Source organism: Sycon ciliatum, chromosome 6 (genome assembly GCF_964019385.1).
Source record: "Sycon ciliatum chromosome 6, ocSycCili1.1, whole genome shotgun sequence".
NCBI lineage: Eukaryota > Metazoa > Porifera > Calcarea > Leucosolenida > Sycettidae > Sycon > Sycon ciliatum.
This window is the reverse complement of record NC_088648.1, coordinates 2,656,474-2,680,474: the sequence shown is the minus strand read 5'-3', so window position 1 is coordinate 2,680,474 and position 24,001 is coordinate 2,656,474. Positions and strand designations below refer to the sequence as shown.

General features: G+C 48.6%; 1 protein-coding gene across 1 annotated transcript in view; it reads right to left on the bottom strand.

Annotated features, from left to right (window-relative positions):
• LOC135819162 (uncharacterized) overlaps nt 1-24,001 on the bottom strand; it is a gene marked incomplete at its 5' end in the record, with an annotated part of 333,212 nt that overhangs the window by 229,760 nt on the left and 79,451 nt on the right. Inside the window, 3 exon segments of the mRNA XM_065332321.1 lie at nt 7,769-7,960; nt 20,045-20,203; nt 22,192-22,359. Of these exon segments, the coding sequence (XP_065188393.1) occupies nt 7,769-7,960; nt 20,045-20,203; nt 22,192-22,359 (519 nt within the window).

The window sequence follows — 24,001 nt, the reverse complement described above, 5'->3', positions numbered from 1 at the left end:
ACATACGGCCTCACACAACATGTCAGATTCCCTACTTACATCCACCGACAAACACCTCTCTCATGTCTAGACCTTGTTATCTCCTCACTCCACACCAATGATATTCATATCCAATCACTTCCACCGTTTGGCGCATCTGATCACACTACTATCAGTGGCCACATCGATAATCAACTGCCCCCCATAATTAACAACTCCCCTCCACGATCCAGAAGCACCACATTCTGGTCATGGACAGACAGCACTATCCACCTTCTTCGAGAAGCCCTTTCACGCACAAATCTCAACCACCATCCAAACCAACACGACCCATGCCCAGTTGACACCTTCTGGCGATCCTGGCGTGACAATGTCATGAGCATCGCCCAAGAACACTGCCAAGTTACTCGCACTCACCCCCCTTGGGACAGGAAGAACGTGCCAGCACGACCATGGATATCAAAGGGCCTCTTGAAAGAGATCAAGGATAAGCACAGAAAACACAGAATATACCTTCACTCACGCTCGCCTGACGACTGGAACACGTTCACTGCCCAAAGAAACCGTGTCACCACCCTCCTGCGTCGTGCTAAATCGGATTTCGTAAACAACTCAACAGCCTCCTCTACTTCCCTACACCGCCTCATGAAGCACCTAACTACAGCTACAAAACAACGCATACCCGAACTCGTCAGCCAAGCAACTCCTGCAACGACACCAGCACAAAAAGCCGCTGCCCTCAACGAATTCTTCATTTCACAGAGCAAGCTGTCCGTGGCCAATGCGGATGAGCAAACTCCAGCCATCAACACCACCCCTGACATCCTCAGTCCCCTTCAAGAAATCTCGACTTCCCAAGCTGAGGTCGAAAAACTCCTCCGAGGAGTTGATACCAACAAAAGCCCCGGGTTTGACTCTATTCCAAACCGCCTCCTCAAAGAAGCGGCTAAGGAACTTGCACCGTCGTTATCGTCCCTCTTTAATCTATCGTTCCAAACCGGAGAAATCCCACAGGAGTGGAAAGATGCCACCATTACTCCAGTACCCAAGCCGGGTGACCCAACCCAACCAACAAATTATAGACCCATCTCTCTCTTGAGCACTACATCAAAAATCCAAGAAAAAATTGCACATCAACTCCTCTACAAGCACATCACACCCCACCTTCCCAACCAGCAGTCCGGATTCCGCGAGAAAGACGGCACTGAGCAGCAGCTCGCCCGTCTCGTCCATACCCTCTCCACTGCGAGAGACGACGGGAAACACGTCAATGGCTGCTTTTTCGATCTAAGCAAGGCCTTCGATCGTGTGTGGCATGCAGGCCTTCTAGCAAAACTCTCCCACTATGGTGTCCAGGGCAACGCCCTGGAGTGGTTCCGACGGTACCTGTTGGGGCGTCGGCAAAGGGTCCAGGTGGATGGCGACCTATCGCCTTTCCTCGAGATCCCTGCCGGCGTCCCTCAGGGATCTGTTCTTGGGCCGCTTCTATTCCTCGTCTACACCATAGACCTTCCACATGCATGTGAGAATCCCGGCACCACCTGTAGCCAGTTTGCAGATGACACCGCTCTGATTTCCATAGCGAGAACTCTTCAAGACTGCACCCGAAACCTACAACAGAGTGTCACAGCAGCTGGAGACTGGCTTCAAAGATGGCACCTGCTGGTTAACACAAAGAAAACAGTCATCCTCCCGTTCTACCACAATAACCGCCCCCCTGAACAGCTACCCCAGATCACCCTCAGGAATAGTCCGCTTACCGTAGCACAAAAACACAAACACCTCGGAATAATCTTTCAGCATGACCTCCGTTGGACGGAGCATGTTGAATACATAGTCAAAAAATCACTCAAGTCTTTCAATATTCTTTTTAGACTAAGGTCTACACTCACCAGTGATTCTTTATCTCACATCTATCAGACATACATACTACCTATATTCTCATATGCGAGCACTGCTCTCACACCGTTGTCCCACACTTCCCTTGACAGGCTAGAACGACTCCAGCGGAAAGCCGCCAGAATATGTCTCCACCTTCCCCTTTACACACACTTAGAACACTCCCACCTTTTGCATCGCATCAAATGGCCAACATTATTTTCACGTTTTAAAGTTAAACATATACTCTTCGCGCATTCTCTGCGCCACAATTATGCCCCACCACATATACTCTCGCTGCATACTGCTAGCAACGTGCAACCTTCGTATAATTTACGTCGCTCTCGTACTTGGCACTTGCCAACTCCGCGGACTGACCGCTGTCTCCATTCTCCCCTGTACAAGGCCCTTCATTACTTTAATTGCCTGCCCACCCAGCTTCGCGAAATCCCTTCTCGTACTCCCTTCAAATCCGAGATATCCCTGCTGTTGCACAACTCTGTATGCTCGTGTAGCGCCCACCCCTGCCCGTACACTTAAGTACGCAACTCTGTATGCTCGTGTGGCGACCACCCCTGCCCGTACACTTAAGTAGTCATTAACCCCTAGGCCCTGCCCACCCAATTCTTCCTCACTCTTTCTCCTTTCTTACACTATTATCTCTTATTGGCCACTGGCTATCGTGAGAATAAAGATTTGAAACAACAACAACAACAATACAAGGAACTATAGCTACAGGGCAGTTAGCTTTTTTCGAGCTCCGTAGTTTTTCGCAGGTTTTGCAGGAGCCAGCCGGCAGCAGGCCGGTCTGGAGCAGGGTAGGGACTGGATAGTTTAAAATTAGGTAGTAGATAGTTTGAGCGTTCCAAAATGCCCACGTCCGGTGAAAATCGCAGTTGGAATTCGGTCTCTCCGAAAGTTCTAAAGAGGAACACGGGTACTTTCCACGTTCCACTGCACACGAAAACCCTCGAAGTTGCTGAGGGCCTGATTGAACATGGCTACACCGACTTGATATCCGTGCAGCTGACTAGTAACTTGAGCTGCAAGGCCACGTTTCATTCCCGAGACACTCTGACACGACTTTGCCGAAACGGTTTCCATCTCAAGTCAGTGGAAGTGCGCGTCACTCAACTGGTGCCTGATTCCGTGGAAATCCAAATCCACGATGTGCCCATCTGGGTCCAAGACGACGTTATTATCGAAAGCCTGGGTGTCTTTGGATCGGCCGTTGGGCCTCTTCGCCATGGATTTGTCAAGACGAAGTCAGGGCTCGCCATTGCCACTGGTATCCGCTTCGCCACATTCTCTCTTCGCCCCAACATGCAGATTCCGTCGTATGTGAAAACATCTACGAACAACTTGTTTCGTGTACGCTACGATGGCCAGCCTGCAACCTGTCGTAAATGCTCCCAACCGGGACACATCGCTGCAGATTGCAAACTCGCCACAGGAACGACATACGCCAAGCAAACCGCGCACACCAGAACAAGCGCAACTGCAACTGTCGGAGTGCAACCTGGTGAACTTACCGTACAGACCGGAGTCCAAAACGAGTCGCCAGACTCGGCACGCTCCAACAGCAGCACTGCCAGCAGGCCCAGCACCAGCCCGAGTACTCTCTCGAGTACTGGATGTAGTACGAGTGCAACTCCTGTGGGGTCAAATGTTGGAGAACCCGCAGTCAGCACTGAAGTGTTCGAAACGGATTTGAATTTGAAAACTACGAAAGTCGATGAGGGGACTACTGAGGATACTTCAGCGTTGAAAAACCTGACAGATACTGAGCCAGACATGTCGTCCGCACAGGGATCGCTGTCAAGCATGACAGCACACCCCAGAACTCCCCTCACGGACGTCGAAGTAGACATTCCTGCAGAGCGAGACCTAGAACGGACAGAGCGACTCCTATCAGAAGTGGCATCAAACATCAACACCGAAGCGATCCACACTTGGTTCACGCCTGAACGTCGAGGCAGGAATACCAGCACTGAGTCCTCACCAGAGTTGGCAACTGGGGTGAAGAAGAAGGATTCCCGGAAACCAACAAATCTAGCTCCAGGCTCACGATTTAGTCCGCTTGCCAGAGTCTAATCATGACTTGAAAAGAAAAAGAAAAAAAATGCAGAACTATAACTATAATGTAACACCCACAGCACCACCTACCTCCCCGACCGAGTCACTCAGTGTGGGATTTCTGAATGTGTGTAGTGTTCGGCGGAAGGTAGCAGAAGTTCAAACGCTCATCTCAACACGAGGCATTCACGCTCTCGCAATAGCCGAGACATGGTTTCGCGCCGAACAACTCCTGCAGAAGCTCAATGCAGCGGAGGAAGAATGGAAACTCTGCACCAGACGTCGCAGACGCAGAGAGCAACAACATCGACCCTGGCCAAAGCCAACCCCTTGCCCCAGCACAGGGCTCACGCTTGAGCCCACTGGCACTGGTGTCACAGGATACTCAATCCTAGCGCTGTCCTCCACACAATATCAGTGAGAACAATACTTTCAATTGCGGAAATACCAAAAAAACGAAACAAATTACAAAAATAAATAAATAAAAATGGAAGTCGCGAATTTCATCAGCTCGAACGTCAGGTGTCTGTTCAACAAGATGGACGAGCTTAGCCACGTGGCAGAGTTGCAACAACCGTCAATAATCGCCATCCAGGAAACCTGGGCGGATCCAGCGGACAGCGACGGGATGTACGCCATCAACGGCTACAAACTCATAAGAGCGGACCGGGACACCTTTGGTGGAGGAGTCGCCACATACATACCACACAGCTGCCAACACGAGACAATTACCATTCCCATGACTCAAGCGGAATGTATTTGGATTAGAATAACAATCGGCCTAACCTCCCTTGTGGTAGGGAACATCTACCGTCCCCCGCGGTCCGACCCCGCAGAGTTCGTGATGGAACTGGAGAGAGCCATAAAGCTAGTTGAAAGACCCCAGGATGAGATACTTCTCCTTGGCGACTTCAACGCCAAGAACTGCTTGTGGCACCCCAGCGACACCACTGATGCCTTAGGTGAGGACCTGCATTGGCTGTGCGAGACTCGTGGCCTCACACAACACGTCTCCTTTGCCACCCACCTACGCCAACACACACCTACATCGTGCCTGGACCTGGCCATCTCTAGCCTCAGCCGCCATAACATCACCATCACAAGCCTGCCCCCTATGGGTGCCTCTGATCATGTTGTCATACAATGCAACCTACAACCCCAGCAGCACACCACCCACAGAAACAATAATACCGATAATAATAAAAATGAGAGCAGTACTACACAGCAAAGCACCTCCAGCACATACTGGTTGTGGAGCGAGCAATGCATTGCGTCCCTGCGTGAAGCTCTTGCTACCTGCAATCTGCAGTACGATCCACATCCCACTGACCCTCAGCCAGTAACCTCATTCTGGAACTTCTGGAGAGACCAGATACTGAAACTAGCCGTGCACCACTGCCAAGTGACCAGAAGCAAGTCCCGCAAAAATTCTACGCCCACTCGTCCCTGGATGACGAAGGATCTCCTCAGCCAGATCAAATTAAAGCACAAACAGTTCCGCACCTACAAGGCGACCCAACTAGACTCAGATTGGAAACTGTACACAGCCCAGCGTAACCGAGTAACCGCTCTTTTGCGACAGGCTAAGTCCGATTTTGTCCAGCAAACCACGTCAACGGGTACAAACCTCCACCGTCTACTGAAGCACCTGAAGAAACCGCCTAAGCAAACAATTCCCACACTATCGACAGCCAACTCCACTGCAGCCACGGCTATGGAGAAGGCAACAGCTCTCAACAAGTTCTTTATCTCCCAAAGCCAACAGTCCATCGACAAGACCACCTGTACTACACCAGACATCAACACTACCCCTGACATCAGTCATACTCTAAATACAATCGCAGCAACAGTGGAAGAGGTCGAGAAGCTTCTAAGCAGTCTAGACACTGGCAAGAGCCCAGGCTTTGACAACATCCCAACTCGGCTCCTGAAAGAAACTGCAAAGGAAATCTCCCCATCTCTCACTAGTCTCTACAATCTGTCCTTCAGAACCGGAGAAATACCACAGGATTGGAAAGACGCAACTATTACACCCATCCCCAAGTCGGGCAACCCCTCCCATCCTACCAACTACCGACCCATCTCCCTGCTCAGTATAATATCAAAAACACAAGAAAAAATAGTCCACTCTCGTCTGTACAATCACATAGCACCGCACTTACCCTCCAACCAATCCGGCTTCAGGAAACAAGACGGGACCGAACTGCAACTCGCACGGATCGTCCACCAGATATCCACAGCTAGGGATGCGGGGAAGCATGTTGTAACGTGTTTCTTCGATCTCAGTAAAGCCTTTGATCGTGTATGGCATCAAGGCTTGCTGAAAAAGCTGAGCCACTACGGTGTTGACGGCAAGGCTCACAATTGGCTCAAAGCCTACTTGACAGGACGCAGACAGCGGGTGCAGGTTGAAGGCACAACATCCGCCTTCATACCAATACCAGCGGGAGTGCCCCAGGGCTCGGTCCTGGGACCACTTCTGTTCCTGACGTACACCATTGACCTGCCCACTGCCTGTGAAAATGCTAGATCCTCGTGTAGCCAGTTCGCGGACGACACCGCACTGATTGCCATTGCAGGCAGCTACATTGAGTGTGAGGCTGCGCTACAAAGAAGCGTCGATGCCGCAGCAAAATGGCTAGAGCGCTGGCACCTGCTAGTCAATAAAACGAAAACCGTCATCCTCCCGTTCTACCATGCTAACCGACCCCCACCACGACTACCCGAAATAAAACTTGGCCAAACCCTACTAGAAACAGTAACACAACATCGTCACCTCGGCATCATCTTTCAGCATGACCTAAGATGGTCAGCCCACCTTGACTTTGTGCTAAAGAAAGCTGTACAATCTTTTAATATTCTCTTTAGGCTCAAATCAACTCTACACACTAAATCACTCTCTCTCATTTACAAAACGTATATCCTGCCCATAATTGAATATGCATGCATTGCTGTCACCCCACTCTCAATCGCAGCCCTTGACCGTCTTGAGCGAGTCCAGCGCAAGGCGGCCAGAATCTGCCTCCGCCTCCCCCTCTACACTCCTCTGGATCATTCAACACTGCTCCATCGGCTCAAATGGCCGACAATGTTCTCTCGCCGCAAAGTGAAGCTCACCCTTCTTGCCCACTCCATAAAATACCAATATGCCCCACAACACATACGCTTGCTCAACACCCCCGCTCAAGTTACGGCCCAGTACAGCCTTCGACACGCACGCACTTGGCACCTCCCACCCTCCAGAACCGATCGCTGTAAAGACTCCCCACTGTACAAGTCCCTAGAATACTACAATGCCCTCCCTGCTAGCATTCGTGACGTCTCCTCCCGACCTGCTTTCAAACAAGAAATCTGCTCACTGCTGATTAACTCAATCTGCTCCTGCAGCGCTCACCCTCTCCCATACTTGTAAAGTTCAAAGTGATGTAAATCACTTTCCAACTGTTTAACCCACAATCTCACCTTCTCATAAATTTATCTCTTATTGGCGATGGTGCCATCGTGAGAATAAAGAATTCAAACAACAACAACAACAACCTTCTCGTACTCCCTTCAAATCCGAGATATCCCTGCTGTTGCACAACTCTGTGTGCTCGTGTAGGGACCACCCCTGCCCCTACACTTAAGTACGCAACTCTGTATGCTCGTGTGGCGACCACCCCTGCCCGTACACTTAAGTAGTCATTAACCCCTAGGCCCTGCCCACCCAATTCTTCCTCACTCTTTCTCCTTTCTTACACTATTATCTCTTATTGGCCACTGGCTATCGTGAGAATAAAGATTTGAAACAACAACAACAAGAGCAACAACAAGAGCAATTATAATGAAAACCTACTTTCACATTGTGGCACGGATAGGAACATTCCTCCGCCCGATGTGCATTGCCTTGAATACCCTGGGTCGGAAAGGTAGAATCCTGGACTGCAAGCAACACTGTAGGATGTGTATTTTTTGGGGTTTCCAAGGACACTATGCCTGCCTCCTGTTACATGCATACTATTCGTAATAGTTGGCAAATTACATACAGCTGCACAACCAGAAGAACAACACCAATCAGGGTCACAGACTCTTTGAAAGAGGTACAACAGTAAGGAGGCGTGAAATAAAGGCGGGTTCAGACTACCGATAAAGAGTGACGGAATGGGAATGTTTCCAAGGTGGTGCGATCACGTGACGTCATCGGCACTTTGCAGATGGAAAGATTTTACTTCTGTCGGCTGCTGCGGCAGAAACAGCATTCCGGCGTTAAAAAAGGTGCCCATGCTGAGAATAAGGGAAAATTACTTCTCAGTCCGTGGTGAAAGCTGCACAAGTAACATTAATTTGTTACCGGTGGCGCAAATGTCCTTCACGGTTTATCACCATTCACGGTTTGACGGGGTTCTTGGTAGTCTGAACGCACCGTACGAGAAGTCTGGGTGACCCCCCCCCCCCCTCCCCGCCAACCATATACTTTGTTTTATGGGCTCACAAGGGCCCCTGATCACAATCACTTTATGATAATTTTAGTATAAAATCACCTTAAAAGGTGATTTTACACAATGGATATTAAGACACCAACGTTGGTATTGGCAACTCAGGATGAAAAGGAATCAGGGCCATTCCGTTACCCGGGACGCAAACTGGCACCTTTGTGCATACGCATACTTGCTGCAGGTCGTCAGGGCCCCAGCCTCCCCATGCATCAGACGCATGTCAAAACAAAGCTAAACATTGCGGCGAAATAAGAATGTTAGTTTTGATGAGATGGTGACGAAACACGAAGGACCATGGCACAGGACAGCCACGGCTCACTTCAAGAACGCGAGACAACGACCACCCAACTTAGGAGGCACATGTTTATCGGAGATAAGCAGAAATAAGGGAAGTTATGCGAACATGAAGTGAGACAGACTAGGCAGCACTAGGGAGGTTCTGCTCTACGTTTTGGGAACGCGACGCAAAGAATCACGCGAACTTTCTTCGCGTTCCCGTAACGTAAAGAAATGCGGTTCTGCTCTACGTTTCACCTAGAGAAGTCACGTGGAGTGCGTACAGGGACTTTCCCCTTCCATATTTGGCAGTTTTCTGCCTGCAGTTGATCGATACCCAGCAGATCCATACGCATTTTCTCTGCGTGTGCCACAACGTAGAGAACCCCATCTCCGCGTAGAAATCTGGAGCCAAAACACGCGAAGCCGTAGACTCTAACCCAGACACCTGCTCTCTACGTGATTTTTCTACGTTTCACGTATAGCAGAACCTCCCTACTATCTCTTCATACTAAACTACATGTACAGACAGCAGAATGAGCAGCTGTGTTTTCTTAACTCCGAGTTTCACAAACTTAATCGATCATCAGACGAAAATTGGTACTGACCCTGCCCTAAGAGTACTGCTATATACATGTGTCGTCGGGGGGTTTTATTCCTCGCACGATAGCCCTTCCGATTGCTCTCTTAGTCATACCTCACACGTACGCCACACTCAGAGGACAGATTATTTTCGTCTTACTCCAAGGAGAGTCTCAGGAAGAAGGCACCCAAAACAACCAGAATGCGTACGATAAGTATGCACGCATGCGCAACCTGCGCAGTCCGCACACACGTGCCAAAAGGGGCAGGTACGTGCGAGGAATAAAACCCCCCGACGACAATTGGCGCCCAGCTAGTGGCATCGTTCTCCACGACCCTGAGATCGTTTTCGTTTTCGCCGTGGCTTCATATCTTGCCTTCTGCACGCGTCCTCGCCATGGCTCCGCTTTGCTCCATCTGCTCAACCCTGTCCTCGGAGCTCCTACTCAGGTGAGCATGCTTTGTCTGCCCTGCGTAATGTTTTGTACCTTGTACGTAGTTCCCCTGGTACTAGTCTTCCGATTTGGGATTTTCAAAATAATTGTTTCGCTTCGTGGCATTGAAGTCCCGTGTTGTTCTCTTGTGTACAAGTACATCGTTCGAGCCTCGCTCCTATTAGTGTTAGTACATGATTGTGGCCCACGTTCTATGTGCGGTGTTTTGAACCAGTGTACATTGTCGCCCTCCGGCCTCTGGCTGGTCGAGTGTTCGTGTGCACTGTGTTTTCACACCTTCTGACTTGAAAGTTCTGTTGTCCGTGCTGTCGACTATCGTGCATGCTCATCGTGTTGCTTGGTACGTCATCATGGTAGTCAGCATGGGTAGCTTTGCTCGTGTTTGCTTACTCGCCCTGTGTTGTGCACTGGTGCACGTCGTTTCGGTGTCGTCGGACTGCTCCGATCCTGTGTCGTTCGATTTGTTTCAGTTTGGTAGATGTCCCCATCGATTAACTCGATGTGGTGGCACTCCGTCGTTTCCAGTTTCAAGTACAAGTGCTTTCTTTTTCGTTTTACTGGTATTCATGTTTTGTGTCGAGCGTTTTAGTGCTCCGCCGTGTTGCCCCACCGATCATGTGGAATGGCGGTCGCCCAGTGGTGTGACATGCTTCTGAGAGTCTCGTTGACGGTCCGGGTGGCAATCTTTCTGTGAGCGTGTTGTTTTGTATTTGTGCTTTGGCACGTGGGTCTCTTCATTTCACCTAGGGGGGGGGGGGGGGGCGTCCGATCATGGTGAGCCACGGTCTGCCTGGTGGGCTGGTGGGATCCAGCGCTTATTTGTATCGGTTCACCTTGCGGGTGTTCGGTTTCCGTGTTTTGCTGGCTGGCCTTTGTGCGTCCCAGTAGGGTTCAGGACGGTGTTTTTTTTGTGTTTCGTGAGCGGATGTGTTTCACGCGTGATATTCAGGTTCGATCCCTGTGGGGTTTTTTCAGGTTAGAGGCCTGTGGTTTTTTTCAGGTTAGAGGCCTGTGGTTATTCAGGGTAGCGCCCTGTGGTTTTTCTATGTTAATTTTTGTTTGCGTATTGGTGACCGATTTGTTTGTGTGCTATCTGGTGTCCTCATGGATAGACTGCCCCTGTATCCGTAGGCGTGTTCAACGTTGCTGTTCTGCCGTTCCTTCTCAGTGTGGTTTTTCTTGTCTGAATTTTGGCTCCTAGTATTGCTGAGATGTTTGCGTCAGTCCGTGTTTCTTTCTTTCTGCGTGTGTCTCTGTGAGTTTTCGTAGCCCCATCGGCTGCGTGATGGTTTTCCGGACAACTCCTGTGCTGTCAGATGACTGTTCACCCGGTTCAGCTGCCGCGGTCTTCGCAGTACCGTCGGTTTGCCTTGGCTTCGCACCAGGGCGAGGTGGTTGTTTTCCGGGGACCCACGCCTGAAAGTATGGGGGTTCCCTCTATGGGTGGGCCCAGTCTGTTTTCTTTCCACCCCTTTGCTTTGGCTTTTCCCCCGTTGTAAGGAGTTACTAATGTATCCTACTGTTTTGGCCCTGCGTATCCGCATGTGTATGTTTTGTTCACATTTGATTTCTTTTTCTCCTGTCTTTCTTCTCACATTTTTCTCTCTCCCATCCTCAGGAGAGTTTGCATTTTTTTTCATGTGGCCGTATGTTGTCCCTGCCCTTTTGGAGGGTATGTGCCCCTTTTGGCACGTGTGTGTGGACTGCGCAGGTTGCGCATGCGTGCATACTTATCGTACGCATTCTGGTTGTTTTGGGTGCCTTCTTCCTGAGACTCTCCTTGGAGTAAGACTAAAATAATCTGTCCTCTGAGTGTGGCATACGTGTGATGTATGACTAAGAGAGTAATCGGAAGGGCTATCGTGCGAGGAATAAAACCCCCCGACGACACATGTACCATGAATGTGGCAAGCCCAGTATAACTGTCATGGCCGCGCTTGGCGGGTTTGTGACTTGGTTTAGACCAGTCTAGTGGCTACCCAGGTAGACGACCAATATAGTCGCCATCCAAGTTGCTAGCTCACATAGAACGACAGGTTTCTAATTCCACTCGAACAGTGTTTATTTGAACCATTGCAGTACTAGATCGAAAGATCAAGTGTGTAGAGTCAAAAGACCAAAGCAGGAGAGAGTCAGAGTGACTCTCTCAGAATCGAGAGGAGTAGTGAGCTCCCCGAGAATCGAGGATGAATGTTAGCAAAACAGCTCCTTATATATGCTACATTATGTGATCAAAAGTATACAGTGGCAAGAATGCGTAAGGATTATTTCTATATTACAAACAGTGGTGCAATACGTGCAATCAGCCAAACTAGAATAATAGTACAAAGAATGATCAATCAATACGGGGAGCTCGCTCACCCACATTACATGAAAGGACTCCGAGGCTCTTCGTGCAACGGGGCCTGGAGTATGCTGTCGGAAGTTGCTGCAGCTAGAGCACGCCGCCTCCGTACGCTGCCTTGGTCGTTGGTCACCCTTCATCTCCTGCCCGTAGGCTCTTCCCTCTCATTACCCCGTAGGGTGCTTCACGGTCAAGCCGTGACCTCTCCCAAAAAGGGATAACGGAGTCCGCAGTGCGCGAAGCACTTGCAGGACCCTTTACGTCGTACGACGCGAGAAGAGGTGCCATGCTTGCTCGACTAACAAAGGTATCAGCTCCCTTGCAGGACTAAGCAGGGTCCCCTCAAGCTCAACAGTGTATTGAGTACAATGCTGACGACTTGTACTGAAGGTGTAGCCGCCGTACGACAACACTTGTGACTCGAGGCCACGAGTTGTAAGCCATGATTGCTCAACTAACGAAAGTGCCAAATCCTTCGCGGGACTAATCATGGTTCTTACAGAACTCTAGAATATTTCGGAGCCCAGCTTTTGGCTGCTGAACTCAATGCATGGTCGCTTTCACGACGAGTCTGATCCGGGTCATGACATAACAATTACCATTATGATAATATGTAGCGCGATATAGAGCAGGGAGTAGTACAATACCGGGAGATGACACGGGCACACATCCGGGGTTACAAGCTTTGCCTCACAAAAAAACACAAACCGCACGAAAATTCAAATATTTGCTCTTTTGACAGCGCTGAGAAACCTTCGAATAGTGACGAGAAGACCAGACGTTCCCTTCGTGACAAGCTGCCACTTGTTCTTTTCTGCTCGAGCCTTTTTTGGGAGCTAGTTTGGTACAGTCAGTATCGCCCGTCAGGCAAAATTACTGGTCAGTTGGCGACACGCATTTTTCACAAAAATTTGCGTTTCACCTGCTGGGAGAGTATGCGTGTACTCGAGTCTCATCCTGAGAACGTTTTTTTCTTCATTTTTTCAGCTCCAGTATAGCTGTATTTTTCATTGCAAAGCCGTCCTCGATTGTTGTGTTCTTTGTTCAAACGAAAAGGACATTCAATCATGAAGGCAGAGGACATAGGAGCCTGATTGGAGTTTCTCGTGGCATAGGACGGCCACACAAAGACACTTTGGGATTTTCTGAATATAAAATACCGTACGCACGATGCTGAGATCCATTTGCGCGATATCAAATTGTTTGTGATCTACCACATCGAGTAGAACGGGATCCAAACACAAGCTTACCGACGGTTAGGCTGCCGGCCTGACTGGACAAATGATCCCTGGCTTCACCAGACGCCAGAAGTCGGACACCATGTCCTTTGCCGCGACGTCCATCTCCAAAAAAAACTCAATCTTCGTCGTGAAAAGGCTTGAAATACTCAATATTCAACCGAGATTCGCGGTCTCACCCTTTCTCAGATCGAATCATTTTTTGTTGTAGCAGTTGCAGGGCAGATCCCCGCCACTACTTCAACAGAAGATGGCTCCAAAGCATGCCTGGAACAAGCCATATCGAGGTTGCAAGCCACCCCTCTCAGCACCTTTTTTGAAGAAATTCGAAATTTCAATGGTGGAAGATATACTATGAAGAGAATTTCAAGAAGTATGTTTTGCGGAACGATCGCTCAACCTACGTCATTCAAACTTTGCAGGATGGTTCACACGTACATGCTAGGCATGGAACCACAGAAGATTGTTGAATTCTTTATTCTCACGATGGCACCATCGCCAATAAGAGATAAATTGATGAGAAGGTGAGATTGTGGGTTAAACAGTTGGAAAGTGATTTACATCACTTTGAACTTTACAAGTATGGGAGAGGGTGAGCGCTGCAGGAGCAGATTGAGTTAATCAGCAGTGAGCAGATTTCTTGTTTGAAAGCAGGTCGGGAGGAGACGTCACGAATGCTAGCAGGGAGGGCATTGTAGTATTCTAGGGACTTGTACAGTGGGGAGTCTTTACAGCGATCGGTTCTGGAGGGTGGGAGGTGCCAAGTGCGTGCGTGTCGAAGGCTGTACTGGGCCGTAACTTGAGCGGGGGTGTTGAGCAAGCGTATGTGTTGTGGGGCATATTGGTATTTTATGGAGTGAGCAAGAAGGGTGAGCTTCACTTTGCGGCGAGAGAACATTGTCGGCCATTTGAGCCGATGGAGCAGTGTTGAATGATCCAGAGGAGTGTAAAGGGGGAGACGGAGGCAGATTCTGGCCGCCTTGCGCTGGATTCGCTCAAGACGGTCAAGGGCTGCAATTGAGAGCGGGGTGACAGCAATGCATGCATATTCAATTATAGGCAGGATATACGTTTTGTAAATGAGAGAGAGTGATTTAGTGTGTAGAGTTGATTTGAGCCTAAAGAGAATATTTAAAGATTTTACGGCTTTCTTCAGCACAAAGTCAAGGTGGGCTGACCATCTTAGGTCGTGCTGAAAGATGATGCCGAGGTGACGATGTTGTGTTACTGTTTCTAATAGGCTTTGGCCAAGTTTTATTTCGGGTAGTCGTGGTGGGGGTCGGTTAGCATGGTAGAACGGGAGGATGACGGTTTTCGTTTTATTGACTAGCAGGTGCCAGCGCTCTAGCCATTCTGCTGCGGCATCGACGCTTCTTTGTAGCGCAGCCTCACACTCAATGTAGCTGCCTGCAATGGCAATTAGTGCGGTGTCGTCCGCGAACTTGCTACACGAGGTTGTAGCATTCTCACAGGCAGTGGGCAGGTCAATGGTGTACGCCAGGAACAGAAGTGGTCCCAGGACCGAGCCCTGGGGCACTCCTGCTGGTATTGGTATGAAGGCGGATGTTGTGCCTTCAACCTGCACCCGCTGTCTGCGTCCTGTCAAGTAGGCTTCGAGCCAATTGTGAGCCTTGCCGTCGACACCATAGTGGCTCAGCCTTTTCAGCAAGCCTTGATGCCATACACGATCAAAGGCTTTACTGAGATCGAAGAAACACGTTACAACATGCTTCCCCGCATCCCTAGCTGTGGATATCTGGTGGACGATCCGTGCGAGTTGCAGTTCGGTCCCGTCTTGTTTCCTGAAGCCGGATTGGTTGGAGGGTAAGTGCGGTGCTATGTGATTGTACAGACGAGAGTGGACTATTTTTTCTTGTGTTTTTGATATTATACTGAGCAGGGAGATGGGTCGGTAGTTGGTAGGATGGGAGGGGTTGCCCGACTTGGGGATGGGTGTAATAGTTGCGTCTTTCCAATCCTGTGGTATTTCTTCGGTTCTGAAGGACAGATTGTAGAGACTAGTGAGAGATGGGGAGATTTCCTTTGCAGTTTCTTTCAGGAGCCGAGTTGGGATGTTGTCAAAGCCTGGGCTCTTGCCAGTGTCTAGACTGCATAGAAGCTTCTCGACCTCTTCCACTGTTGCTGCGATTGTATTTAGAGTATGACTGATGTCAGGGGTAGTGTTGATGTCTGGTGTAGTACAGGTGGTCTTGTCGATGGACTGTTGGCTTTGGGAGATAAAGAACTTGTTGAGAGCTGTTGCTTTCTCCATAGCCGTGGCTGCAGTGGAGTTGGCTGTCGATAGTGTGGGAATTGTTTGCTTAGGCGGTTTTTTCAGGTGCTTCAGTAGACGGTGGAGGTTTGTACCCGTTGACGTTGTTTGCTGGACAAAGTCGGACTTAGCCTGTCGCAAAAGAGCGGTTACGCTGGGCTGTGTACAGTTTCCAATCTGAGTCTAGTTGGGTTGCCTTGTAGAAGCGGAACTGTTTGTGCTTTGTTTTGATCTGGCTGAGGAGATCCTTCGTCATCCAGGGACGAGTGGGCGTAGAATTTTTGCGGGACTTGCTTCTGGTCACTTGGCAGTGGTGCACGGCTAGTTTCAGTATCTGGTCTCTCCAGAAGTTCCAGAATGAGGGCTGAGGGTCAGTGGGATGTGGATCGTACTGCAGATTGCAGGTAGCAAGAGCTTCACGCAGGGACGCAATGCGTTCCTCGCTCCACAACGAGTATGTGCTGGAGGTGCTTTGCTGTGTAGTACTGCTCTCATTATTATTATAATTTGTATTATTGTTTCTGTGGGTGGTGTGCTGCTGGGGTCGTATGTTGCCTTGTATGACAACATGATCAGAGGCACCCATAGGGGGCAGGCTTGTGATGGTGATGTTATGGCGGCTGAGGCTAGAGATGACCAGGTCCAGGCACGATGTAGGTGTGTGTTGGCGTAGGTGGGTGGCAAAGGAGACGTGTTGTGTGAGGCCACGAGTCTCGCACAGCCAATGCAGGTCCTCACCTAAGGCATCGGTGGTGTCGCTGGGGTGCCACAAGCAGTTCTTGGCGTTGAAGTCGCCAAGGAGAAGTATCTCATCCTGGTGTCTTTCAACTAGCTTTATGGCTCTCTCCAGTTCCATCACGAACTCTGCGGGGTCGGACCGCGGGGGACGGTAGATGTTCCCCACCACAAGGGAGGCTTGGCCGATTGTTATTCTAATCCAAATACATTCCGCTTGAGTCATGGGAATGGTAATTGTCTCGTGTTGGCAGCTGTGTGGTATGTATGTGGCGACTCCTCCACTAAAGGTGTCCCGGTCCGCTCTTATGAGTTTGTAGCCGTTGATGGCGTACATCCCGTCGCTGTCCGATGGATCCGCCCAGGTTTCCTGGATGGCGATTATTGACGGTTGTTGCAACTTTGCCACGTGGCTAAGCTCGTCCATCTTGTTGAACAGACACCTGACGTTCGAGCTGATGAAATTCGCGACTTCCATTATTTTTTATTTATTTTTGTAATTTGTTTCGTTTTTTTGGTATTTCCGCAATTGAAAGTATTGTTCTCACTGATATTGTGTGGAGGACAGCGCTAGGATTGAATATCGTGTGACACCAGTGGGCTGAAGCGTGAGCCCTGTGCCGGGGCAAGGGGTCGCCTTTGGCCAGGGTCGATGTTGTTGCTCTCTTTTTGTTTTTGGAATTTTTGAAATCAGGTGAGGATTCCGCATTGGGACTGGGTCTCCTGCGTCGTTCGGAGGTAATCCAGGGGTTTGCTGGCTGGTTAGACATGTCTGTGTTAGTCACCAGTGAGGAGAGGAGGTCTTCAGCACGCGCCGAATCTGGGTGACTACACTTTGTTGTCGGAGTAGTTGTGTCGGTGTGCGGTGAGTTGGATGTTGTCGTACTTGTATTTGTGCTGCCTGGCGGCGTTCCGGGGTGCACGGTCGTGCTGGTTGCCGACATGGGCGATGCGATGTCGTGTTCATACGACTCGTACTGGTTGTTGACTGGGTCGTTTGGGTGCGAGCTCGAGAGCACGTCTGCTTTCGGCGTGGTGTTGGCACCATCGGAGGCCGTTTGGGATACGCCGCTGGCGTGGGTCAAACTCGGGGACGCTTTTGGTGGCGAATCGGTACGGTGAGACTCCGCTTCAGCTCCGCTGTTCATGTTCCGCTCTGTAGCTGTGCTGCCAGTGCTGCTGCCTTCTCTGCCGGCATGCGTGGAGGTGTGTGCACTGCGACGGTTTTGGCAGGTACGCGCGATGTGACCTAGCTGGCCACATAGCCTGCACGTGCCTACCTGGCCGTCGTAGATGATGCGGAGCTCGTGAGAACCTTCTGTCGTACGCAGGTACGACGGGATCGAACTGCCTGGTTTGAGTTCAAACGTGGCGAATCGCACACCAATTGCTGTTTGGGTGCCGTTTGAAAGTTTGATTTTGCCGTGTCATATCTCACCGATAAGCTTTCCGTACGGTGAGAGCGCAGCTTTTAGGACACCGTCTGAGATCCAGATCGGAGCATCGTGGATGTGTATCTGTGTTGTTGGTGCGGAAACGAAGCGTGGTGAAACCCGTTCGCCCTTGCAATCGAAGCCATTGAGCACCAACAATTTGGCTTTTTCATATGACTCAACGGTAAGTCTACATTGACCCCTGCTTGTTGTCTGCATCGAAATGATGCCGGTGATACCTTGCTCTTCTAGGAGCTTTATGTAGGCCCCCACGCTTACCTGGGCTTGCGAGGGGAATACAACAGTGTTCTTCTTCAGTGTCGAAGACGAGAGCTGTCGCCAGGGCTCCGTATCAGCTCCGTTTCCGGCCATGACGCCTGGCGGTTGTAGTGAATCAGCACTCTAGGTGATCTAGTTTGCTACCTGTGCATCCACAGCCATACGGGCTGGGAGCGGACTATTATGCTAAAAAAACTACGGAGCTCCAAAAACTGCTTCCGCTCTCCAGCTAGTTGATTGTTGTTGTAAGATGATATCATAGCTGACACACAGAGTCACACACACAGCAGATTCGTGTGCACAGATACTAAATTAGTGGACGTCGTCATCTTCTTCCCGCTGATCTCAAATGTACTATGACGTGCTATTTCGCCTGACGCTATAGCCTTGGTGTTTGATTTTGAGCATTTTGTCACTATAAGCGATATATTACTATGACCGATACAGCATGCAATGTATGCGAGTGGGGTGTCAAACTACTCAGCGCGCCGTGCACATACACACTACATACATGTACAATGTCATGTAGCTGGCTGTAGCTCCTGACACACAAAATCAGCATTTCCTCATGATGGAGGCATATTTTGGCAACTTGTACGAGCAAAACTCACCAAATAACACTCACTGGACAAGTTCTTCACGAAGAAGTAACATTTTTGGCTCAGCCACCCCTTCCCAACGAGTAAATTGTACTTCAGATGGCTGACCGTACTACACTAAATAGTTTTACCTTCGGACGCCCTTGATGCCTTGAAGAGCCTGAAGTGTGTCCTTCTCAGTGTTATTAGCTTTTCTTTGAAGATAACTAGAGGTCCACACAGAGGCAGTGGGTTTTGTTCTTTTTGTTTGGTGATACTTAGATTAGCTGGTGAAGGGGTGAGTTGTGTGATTTGGTTAGTTGTTTGAAGTGACTATTTCCCACATGGGTGACAGCGATCGTGGCTAGTGTTATGAGTGGGCGGACAGAGTTCTATAATCGACAGTGTAGGCAGTTGTTTTTTTATTCCTGGTGGGACTGGTGTGGTATTGTTGTCCGTGCCTCTTTTGGAGCATGTACTCTGTCCGCGGGGGCGATGTGCGAACCGCGCGCGGACTGCGCAGGTTGCAAACCAGCGAGCATGCGTGCATTGTACGCATTATTGTTGTTCTGTTCATTGCCGTTCCTGAGAATCTCCATTGGTACTAGAATAAACATTCGGTCCCCTGTATGTGGTGTGCGCATGCAGGAGTGAGAGGTATCGGAAGAGCATATCGTCAAGGGAATGAGAGTATAAGAATCCCCCGACGACAGTATGATTGAGTGGTTGGTGTGATCTTTTCCTCTTTTTATCTGTTTATATTATTAGAGTCTGGGATGATTCTATTCCGGGGAGGGAGTTATGTTGCAGTTCATTATTTTGTGTAGCTCACATCATGTGTACGTGGTGGTGGTGCATGCGCATGCTGCTGTTGTGTGAAAAGCAATATTCATCTTCTGATTGTCTTGTCCAGTTGTGTTTCCATCGTTCACTTGCAATAAATCGTCTTCCAAATGTATTATCTCGTAGTCTTGTCTAAGTGTGGAGATGGCACAGGGCTGGGAATAGGAAAGCAACATCTTCAGACAACAAATGCCCAAAATTATTACCTTGCCCAGCCCCTTGGTTTATCATTGTATTTACAAGTATGCACTACAAAAATTTGGAAGGTGGTAATGGTCTATTGTGATGCTGTACGAGTGTATGCGTAGGTGTGCAACATTGTATGCATGCCTATGAAACACACAAGCGATGCAATATGCACCTTATAGGCCCGTCCTGAACTAAGGTCAATTCCCAAATGTACGCCCACTTCTCAGGTCTTTGTTCAGTATACGCCCGGAGCATATTTACGGACCTTTACGCTACTTGTTTCTTTTTTTTCGTGCTTGTCACTATACTTCCTTGTCCTGCAGTATCAGCATCCTAAAAAACCCGAATATTACACCTGACAAAACTTTTATGCATAGGGAAACAATGATTACAAATGTAATGGCCTTCTTACGTTTGCATTGTCCAACGTCTGTCCAATCAGTACTGGTCATTGTAGCTCTGTCATCACAAATTGCATTTACCGAAGTAGCTGTTTGTACAAATCCGGTTGTGCAACTGACGGTACCATTTGCTGCAATACTGGCATTGGCTGTACCAGGTGTAGTACAAGCTAAGTCGCACAAACAAAAGCAAGCAATCAGATACGAAAAAGATGAAGACTGCGCACCACTTTTAATTGACTTCTTTTTATGTTCTTTCAGTCAAACCGTGGTCCATGACCAATTGGCACACAAAGTGCGAGAGAGGGGTGATAGCCAACCATGGCAAGAAAACAAGAAAGAAAGTGTAGTTTCTCAGCTAGACATGTGGGTTCGGTTTATTCTGGGGGGTGAAATGAGTGTATCATTATTTTAAAGCTGTCGAGCGAGGACTCAAACTATCCAGCGAGCTATCGAGTAATTCAGTACTCGATACACGACACTGAGTCGATATTAATTAATTCCTTTTCAAGACAAAGTACAGTAGCCATACATGTACATACTGGCAGTTACAATCTCTTTGCCTCATCATCAAGGCTGGCATAAACACAAGAGTAACGAGCTCGTAAGCTGTCCCTTATTTTCACCTCCCATGTAAAACTGACACCATCCGTACCATGTATCACTATTTTTTTTAATGGCACACCAATATCACACTATGCTACCTGCCTGGATATAAGTTTGTGGTCAGATGATGTACATATTATCAGTTGTCTGAGGACTGCCTTAGCTTTGCTATGCGCACAGTACTGTCTATCAGCTGGATCTCTTTTGCGTACTGCGGCTTCTGATTTTCCAAATTTCGCAGTGTTTTTGCATACTGCCGATGTACTGCCGTGTGCACTGTATGAATTGTTTTGTTTTTGATACGCAAATGCTTGTCGGTGGCTGGATTTGCTTGCGCAAAACATGTGCGACTTGCACCACGACGTGATATTTTGTGCTGCGCGTACTCGAAGCATGGCATGCACTCGCTTTGGCACAGGGATATCCATCGCTCAGCTTGAGCTTGCCATGCTTCTACATACTTATCTGTAGCTGATCTATCCCCTTCAATTTTCCGAATTTTGCTCAAATTCTGTACTGCAGACGGAGAAGTTTTCCGTACAAATGCGGAAAAATACGGAAGGTTGGCAGCACTGTGTGCATGAAACGCAGCGCTACAACAATGACCTTTTGGCCATTTCAAAAAAGATTAGCAATCACGTTTTGTAGTCTTAAAAACTATGAAGATAAGGGAAATCCGGACAACTAAGTTGAGCTTATCAGAGCATGGCAAATTTTGCTGTAAAGGTTTCGGAACAATTGGAACAGCCGTTTTAAGGAGGTTCGAACCTTCTGCGCTGCACAACCGATCTCGCGCTCTTTTTTCCTGGGCAAAAGTCTTGTTTTTGCCAATAAGTGCCATAAATTGGGAAATTCCCATCTCAACTTACTAAAATTTGAACTCCGCGATCGACAGCCATTTCAAAGAATATTGCTTCATACTACACCTGTAGTCTTCCCTGGGCCCCATCGAGGTTCCTGATGTTCTCTCTTCCTTTTTTTGTCAGTGGGTATAGCAGGGCATGTTTTCAAAAAGCATCGCTGGTAAAGGGATGATTGCCCTCGTCTTCTGGGATGCTGGCGTGGCTAAGTGATGCTGCCCCAAGAACTCTTCTAAGGTGAGGTAATGTTGGCTTGATGGAGTTTTGTTTGTAGCTTGTTCTTGTACGCTGTGCCATGGCTCGTTTGTAGAGACCCATAAATCGTGCCAATATTGGGCCAATATTAAGGGGTATGCCAATTTCATGGTTCCCTTCAAAAGATTTGCGCGGGCTTTGGAATGTTGATCTACATCCCAAAGCAAACCTACCTGCAAAATTTGAGCGAAATCTTAGAGACCAATTTGCACATATGTTCTGGTTTTCTCAGACATGCTCTCTTAAGGCCAAAACGAGAATCATTCAGGAGGCTGTCTTGAAACATGTGTAAACAGGCGAGTGGTGACAACACAGTGATTTATGGGTCCGGTCGCTGAGCGCAGGGATGCGACAAATGCATTTCCATATTCTGAGTTTCGGAGAAACAACTGGACATCATGCACATAGATTGCACAGCATTTTATCAGCTTCCTTACGTATGCATCTACCAGTCCACTGCCATTTTCCAGCTTGAGATCCACCTCCATTGATATCACAGTTGGCATTCTGTGACGAGAGCGTTTTGAATGCACCATAGGTGCATGTTACTTCACCAGTGGCGTCAGCGATCTCCTGAACGTTTCCAAGATCAGCGTGCGAGCAACCTGCATTCAAACAAATATTCAAAATCACAAACATGAAAGCACTGATAACCATGGAAACAAGAAACAAAACAACAACCAGTGAAAAGTATCAACACCAAATTTCACTTCAAGTGCGATTTTCTCAAAATCATGTGCCGCGGGATAAGGTCCCTTTTCACTTGCGCTGGCTCCAATGATAATAACAAGGACAATGAGAGAAGCAACAGCGATAGTGCAGCACCAATCACATCAATAGGAACAAACAGCAGAGCGCAGCTGCAAAAGATAGAACAGAAACTTGCCCAGCAGCAAAAGCAACACCAATTTCATTCTTGTGTTCATCACAATCGCTGCCACTGCTAACATCGCCGCCACAACTGTTATAGACTTCAATCACCTCGTTGCAATGTCAACATGGCTGCGTATTGCTCTCGTTGGACATTATCTTGCTGCATGCTTCGTATTATTTGTTGCCGGCTTACGCATGTCCGCAGTGCATTCCATCTTGGTATGGGTAGCTTAGCTGTCAGTCACTCATTGTTTCCAACACTGTTACTCATAGTCGAGTTGTCTTGGACTGCTCTAACTTCGTACCTGTGTTACGTATGTGTTTCGGCATCCCCATCACTTTGATCGATGAGGTGACTCGGGCGTTTATTCGTTTCTGTTTTCAAGTTCCTGTTTTTTCCTTGTATTCATGTTTTGTGTCGAATGTTCTAGTGCTACGCGCGCATGCCCCACTGACCATATGGAAAGGCTGTTACCTACTAATTACATTCATGGTGAGAAGTGCTTCTGAGACTGCCGTTGACGGCCCGTGTGGCAATCTTGCTGTGATAGTCCTGTTTTGTCTTTGTACTTTGGCCCGCGGGTCTCTCCATGTCAGGCGAAATAGCACGTCACAGTACATTTGAGACCAGCGGGAAGAAGATGACGACGTCCACTAATTTAGTATCTGTGCACACGAATGTGTTGTGTGTGTGACTTTGTGTGTCAGCTATGACATCAAACCCTGTGGTGCCATGCCCAACATGTAGGTGGTAACCATCCTGCAAAGTTGGACTGCTGTAGGTTGTTGCACGATCGTGCGGGCAACCATACTCCGAAGTACATTTTGAAATTCTCTTCGTATTATACCTTCTACCATTGAAATTCAATTTTCTTGCTGAGAGGGGTAGCTTGCAACCTCGATATGGCTTGTTCCAGGCATGCCTTGAAGCGAAAGCCTGTTGAAGTAGTGGCGGGGATCTGCCCTGCAACTGCTACAACAAAAAGTGATTCGATCTGAGAAAGCGTGAGACGACGAAACTGGGTTGAATATGGAGTATTTCAAGCCTCTTTAGACGAATATGGAGTTCTTTTTGGAGATAGACGTCGCGTCAAACGATATGGTTTCTAACTTCTGGCGTCTGGTGAAGCCAGGGATCATTTGTCCAGTCATGTCGGCAGCCTAACCGTTGGTGAGCTTGTGAGTAGGATCTTGTTCTGCTCGATATGGCAGATCACAAACAAATTTGATATCGCACAAATTGAACTGTGCATTGTGCGTACGGTATTTAAAACACTCAGAAAATCGCAAAGTGTCTCTGTGTGGCTGTCCTACGTCACGAGAAACTCCAATCAGGCTCTAATGTCCTCTGTCTTCTTGATTGAATGTTGTTAT